Here is a 6000-nt window from a genome sequence, read left to right as displayed (position 1 = left end):
GTTTATTTTTGTCTCATTCCTCATTACACGGCCTTTGGGGAGATTATCCATGTTCTTGTTCTCGTGTGTCGGTCAACTTGACAAGAGTTCCGGTTGCCAAGGCCTTTCTATTTTCACCCCTCAACATGAGAGACAGAGTGTGAAATATTGAGAGGAACAGTGAGAATGCACAGTAGGGAGTGCTATATTCTGTGACAGAGAGCAAATTAATTTAGAGGCTGACAATAAGAAACAAAGGGGAGTGAGTGTGCGAGAGACAGAGAGAGACAAAGTGTGAGGTGTCAAAGAAGGAATGAGGGAGTGAGAGAGAATTAGAGGAAGGGAATGAGTAGGCAAAAAGCAGTGACATTTCAGAGACAGTTCTGAAACATGGAGAGGGGAGCAAACGGGAGTGTGTATGTCGGTGAGAATCTGAGGAAGCACAGTGGTACTGAGACACAGAAATGAATCAGTGAGATAGAGTAGTAGCCAGCATGAGCCAGATGATGGTGTGAAAGATAGAGAGATAGGAAGAGAGTGAGGGCAGGAGAGGAAGCATGTGTCAGGGCTGAGTGAAGAATATAAGCCTAGGCCCCGTGGCGGGGGAGAGAGGAGGGATGGTACTTCAGGAAGAACAAGACGGGTGCAGATACATGGAGGAGGCAGGTGCTGAGAAGGACATGAAACAGAGGCCACAGGGATGAGAGTTTATTGCAACATTCAAGGTACTGTACAGTGCTATAAATACATATAATACTGAAATATTTACACCAAAATAATGCATTCTACATCAGCAAGCATCAAACACAAAAAATAAAAACCCTTCAGGCTAAACAAGATCAGAATACCCGACAGATGAACACAACACAACACAGTAGGACGAGCAGCAGGTAGCAAACTGTAATCCTGAAGAGAGCACAGTAGGGCCCATGCCTGGTCAGACATTTGGGCAGGAGTCTGTCCTTACAGATCCATTCTGACCACTTCACTTTCCCCTCAGCTCATGCCTAAAGAGTGATACTCACGAAAGGGGTTTGGAGGAAGCAGAGTGTCAAGTCCATTGCCAGCAAAAAGAAACAGATACAACTTTCAAGAATTGATCCCAGAACACAATGGGCAAAGAATTAGTATGCGTTCAGATTGTAATAAGGGACAGCATTAATCCAATGGGACCGGGGCATGGGCTGGGCTGGGCTGGGGTGGGGTAGGTCATCACTCTGGGGCACAGGTTGGAGATGGGTGGGGTCAGGAATCACTCCAGGGGGCATGGGGAAAGGGGATCACTGCTCTCTGTCACTCTGGGCCTTTCCACTGAAGTATAGGGGTGTTTTGAACTGAGCGGGCTGCAGTTGTGAAGAACACTGTTTGGTAGGTGGTCTATTCACAGAGAGGCTGGCGAGACGATGGTGTCCCCACCCAGCAACTAGGTGAGTGGTCCAAAGCTGAGTCAATTCTGAACTCCTCTCTGGGTGCTTTATAACTAAGTGGCAGTGTTTGGATACGCCACTGAGTGAGAAGGAGCTGGGTGTGGTTGGGGTGTTAGGAAGGTCGAGGGGTGGCAACCTGTGTCACAGGACATCGCTGGAAGGTCATAAGACTTCAGCCTCTCCCACAGGCTGGTTGCTGACTCTTGACTCTCCTTCTAACCCAACGGCCTGATACCATAGGCTCACTGTCCAGGGCACTGCCAGGCCATCGTGTGTTAAAGCTGCAGGGGGTTTGACATGGCTTAGCTCTCTATCTGATGGGGTGAACAGGGTGGAATAAAGGAAAGCACAGTCTCTACAGCTCACCTCTTTACACTGAACACGAAATTGGTACAACAAAAACAACTCAGTGTTGGTCTGTACATCAGAGGAAGTTCACTCTCCTCGAGAATCTCTGCAAGTGTCTCCAGTGCAGGGCAACTTCCTGTGGGCAAATCCAGTGGAATATTCCTCCACAGTGGCTAAATCCCATTCGGAATCAGTTCCTGATTCTGATAGTTTACAGTGAATTCAATGGAAGGGAACTGAACAGTCAAATCCAAGGGCAGAAAATAGTGACTTGGTGAACGTGAATAAGGTGGACGGACAGTGATTTAAATGGAGGGGACTCATTCGCAGTGAATCCCTTGTTGAGGTGGCTTCATTTCATACTGTCAATTCAAAAGGACCCCTGAATGAGTAGAACAGGAACAGAGTGACCTTAAGTGGGGAAATTCATACTGTCGCCATTTTCAGTGGGAGAACATGCAGGGATTCCAGTATGAGTCGCCCTTGGCAGGAGGATACATAGTAAATGCAGTGCAGGAATGGTCTTCGATGGGAGAATATACAGTGAATCCAGTGCAGGAGTGGCTTCTGACAGGAATCCGGTGAAGAAATGGTCCTCGACGGAAGGATATGCAGTGAATCCAGTGTAGGAGAGGACCCTTGACAGGAAATAACGCAACGAATCCAGTGAAGAAATGGTCCTTGATGGGTAATATTCAATGAATCCAGTGGAGAGAGGTCCCTCAGTGAATGAATATCCATCAAATTCAGTGCTGGAGTGGTGCTCCATGAATGAGTATAGATCAGTAGTCATTGACAAGCAAATATCCAGTGATGTGGTGCCTCTTCAGTGAAAATGAAATTATCCTGCGCAAGGTGGCCTTCGATGAGCAGTGAATCCAGTGCAGAGGTGGTCGATGAGTGGCCTTGCAGCGAACCCAGTGCTGGCACAGCCCTCAGTAATTGGGTTTGCTGTAAATCCAGTGTACGACCAGTAATGAAGCTTGTATTCGGACTATGTTTCATGTTGCAGTCTTAAGTCGGTAGGAACGAGGCAAGGAGCTCTGACTGGGTCGGTTAATCGGACGAGCCTCGAGCGAGTGTGGTGGTTTAAGAACAAGCACAAGCCAAACAGTCGCTATTTATAATAGGCCTGCCTGACTGGAGCTGCAGCATTGCAGAGACAGTGGGAGAGAGCAGGCTGGGGGCCATGAAATGGAGTGCTCAGTTCGGAGAGGGGGGGGGGGGGAACGAAAGGGGATGAAAAAGGGGCCGGTGTCTTACCGGGCTGGAGTCACCTTGTTCTTGCTCTCCATTTCCTTCCCTCGTACTGCAGCCATGTAGGAGAACAGACACAGCACAGAGTAGCAGATTTCATGAGCCTGAAACCAGAGAACAAGGGACCAATGAGCAGCTACAAAGCAAGCAGCTGGAAGGACTCACTGACTCAGCAGGGACATGACAGAAAATGGACACAGGCACCATCCTCTTTCCCAGACGCTCACCGGGCGGTCAGTTGTTTCCACTTCTGCACGGGGAGACGGGGGAGGGAGTCAACACTGCAAGGGGGACGGCATGGGGGGAGGGAGCCCGCGCTGAGGGGACACGGGGAGAGGGAGCGTGTGTGGGGGGAGGGAGACTGGGGGGGGGGGGGGAGCACGCGCGGGAGGGATAAGGGGAGAGGGAGCGCGCGTGGGGGAGACAAAAGGGAGAGGGAGCGCGCGTGGGGGAGACACAAGGGGGAGGGAGCATGTGCAGGGGAGACACAAGGGGGAGGGAGCATGTGCAGGGGAGACACAAGGGGGAGGGAGCATGTGCAGGGGAGACACAAGGGGGAGGGAGCACACGCGGGGGGGGAACACAGGGGGGAGGGAGCACGCACGGGGGAGGGAGCATCCGTGGGGGGGGGGGGGGGGGGGAAACACGAGGACAAGGAGTACGTGTGGGGAGGGAGCCCCCACACGTGGAGGAGTGTGTGCAGGGGGTGGGGGGACACGGGGCGAGCCCACATCAGGAGACAGCTCGTATATGATGATGGAAATCAGAATTTAAATTTGAGAGAATTGCTCACAAACCAGTTCTGGAAGCTCTGACCCAGCACAGGTTTTAACGGAGTGGTAGGAGACTGAGCCACAGAGGGTCGTGTGTGTTAATAACAGTAAGGAATGAAAAAGCTACTCACCATTGGAGTCTTGTACTTGTGGGTCACCACTTCGTTAGTTTGTGGAACTGGAACCAGACGAGCAAGAGACAAAAGGAACAGTTTAACCCAGGAACAACAAAAGATCACTGCAATCCGAGCCTCTGTTTACACACAGACTCCTCTCACACACACACGTCCATGTTTACAGATCTGACCAAGGCCACAAACACCAGCACAGATGCAGAAACATACTGTATCCAACCACAGTCACACAGCAGGACCCCCCCCCATCCACACACAGTCACACAGCAGGACCGCCCCCATCCACCCGCAGTCACACAGCAGGACCCCCCATCCACCCGCAGTCACACAGCAGGACCCCCCCATCCACCCGCGGTCACACAGCAGGACCCCCCCCCCCATCCACCCGCAGTCACACAGCAGGACCCCCCCATCCACCCGCAGTCACACAGCAGGACCCCCCATCCACCCGCGGTCACACAGCAGGACCCCCCCATCCACCCGCAGTCACACAGCAGGACCCCCCCCATCCACCCGCAGTCACACAGCAGGACCCCCCCCCATCCACACACAGTCACACAGCAGGACTCCCCCCATCCACACAGCAGGACTCCCCCATCCACCCGCAGTCACACAGCAGGACTCCCCCATCCACCCGCAGTCACACAGCAGGACCCCCCCATCCACACGCAGTCACACAGCAGGACCCCCCCATCCACACGCAGTCACACAGCAGGACCCCCCATCCATCCACGGTCACACAGCAGGAACCCCCCCATCCACCCGCGGTCACACAGCAGGACCCCTCATCCACCCGCGGTCACACAGCAGGACCCCCCCCATCCATCCACAGTCACACAGCAGGACCCCCCCATCCACCCGCAGTCACACAGCAGGAACCCCCCATCCACCCGCAGTCACACAGCAGGACCCCCCCCATCCAACCACAGTCACACAGCAGGACCCCCCCCATCCACACACAGTCACACAGCAGGACCCCCCCCATCCACACACAGTCACACAGCAGGACTCCCCCCATCCACCCACAGTCACACAGCAGGACCCCCCCATCCACCCGCAGTCACACAGCAGGAACCCCCCCATCCACCCGCAGTCACACAGCAGGACCCCCCCATCCATCCACAGTCACACAGCAGGACCCCCCCATCCATCCACAGTCACACAGCAGGACCCCCCCATCCATCCACAGTCACACAGCAGGAACCCCCCCATCCATCCACAGTCACACAGCAGGAACCCCCCCATCCATCCACAGTCACACAGCAGGACCCCCCCCATCCATCCGCAGTCACACAGCAGGAACCCCCCCCATCCATCCACAGTCACACAGCAGGACTCCCCCATCCACCCGCAGTCACACAGCAGGACCCCCCCATCCATCCACAGTCACACAGCAGGACCCCCCCATCCATCCACAGTCACACAGCAGGACCCCCCCATCCACCCGCAGTCACACAGCAGGACCCCCCCATCCATCCACAGTCACACAGCAGGACTCCCCCATCCACCCGCAGTCACACAGCAGGACCCCCCCATCCATCCACAGTCACACAGCAGGACCCCCCCATCCACACACAGTCACACAGCAGGAACCCCCCCATCCACCCGCGGTCACACAGCAGGACCCCCCATCCACCTGCGGTCACACAGCAGGACCCCCCCATCCACACACAGTCACACAGCAGGACCCCCCCCATCCACAGTCACACAGCAGGACCCCCCCATCCACAGTCACACAGCAGGACCCCCCCATCCACAGTCACACAGCAGGACCCCCCCATCCACCCGCAGTCACACAGCAGGACCCCCCCATCCACAGTCACACAGCAGGACCCCCCCATCCACAGTCACACAGCAGGACCCCCCCATCCACAGTCACACAGCAGGACCCCCCCCATCCACAGTCACACAGCAGGACCCCCCCATCCACAGTCACACAGCAGGACCCCCCCCATCCACAGTCACACAGCAGGACCCCCCCATCCACAGTCACACAGCAGGACTGTGTCCTTAGACTGTATCATATGAAGGTTGTTTATGATAAGGACACATCCCAGAGCGTGCACAGTGAGATCCTTGAAA

General features: G+C 55.1%; 1 protein-coding gene across 5 annotated transcripts in view; it reads right to left on the bottom strand.

Annotated features, from left to right (window-relative positions):
• Positions 1-672: 672 nt before the first annotated feature.
• madd (MAP-kinase activating death domain) overlaps positions 673-6000 on the bottom strand; it is a 166345-nt gene continuing 161017 nt past the window's right edge. For all 5 annotated transcript variants that reach the window (XM_060838685.1, XM_060838686.1, XM_060838684.1 and 2 more), the window contains 2 exons: positions 3916-3962; positions 673-3115 (listed from right to left, as the gene is read on the bottom strand). In XM_060838685.1, coding sequence (XP_060694668.1) covers positions 3014-3115; positions 3916-3962 — 149 coding nt within the window. In that variant the 3' untranslated portion in view covers positions 673-3013. The remainder of the gene's footprint in view (positions 3116-3915; positions 3963-6000) is intronic.

This window comes from Hemiscyllium ocellatum, chromosome 18, assembly GCF_020745735.1.
Source record: "Hemiscyllium ocellatum isolate sHemOce1 chromosome 18, sHemOce1.pat.X.cur, whole genome shotgun sequence".
Lineage (NCBI taxonomy): Eukaryota > Metazoa > Chordata > Chondrichthyes > Orectolobiformes > Hemiscylliidae > Hemiscyllium > Hemiscyllium ocellatum.
Note: the sequence above shows the minus strand (reverse complement) of the source record. Positions and strands in the feature narration are given on the sequence as shown.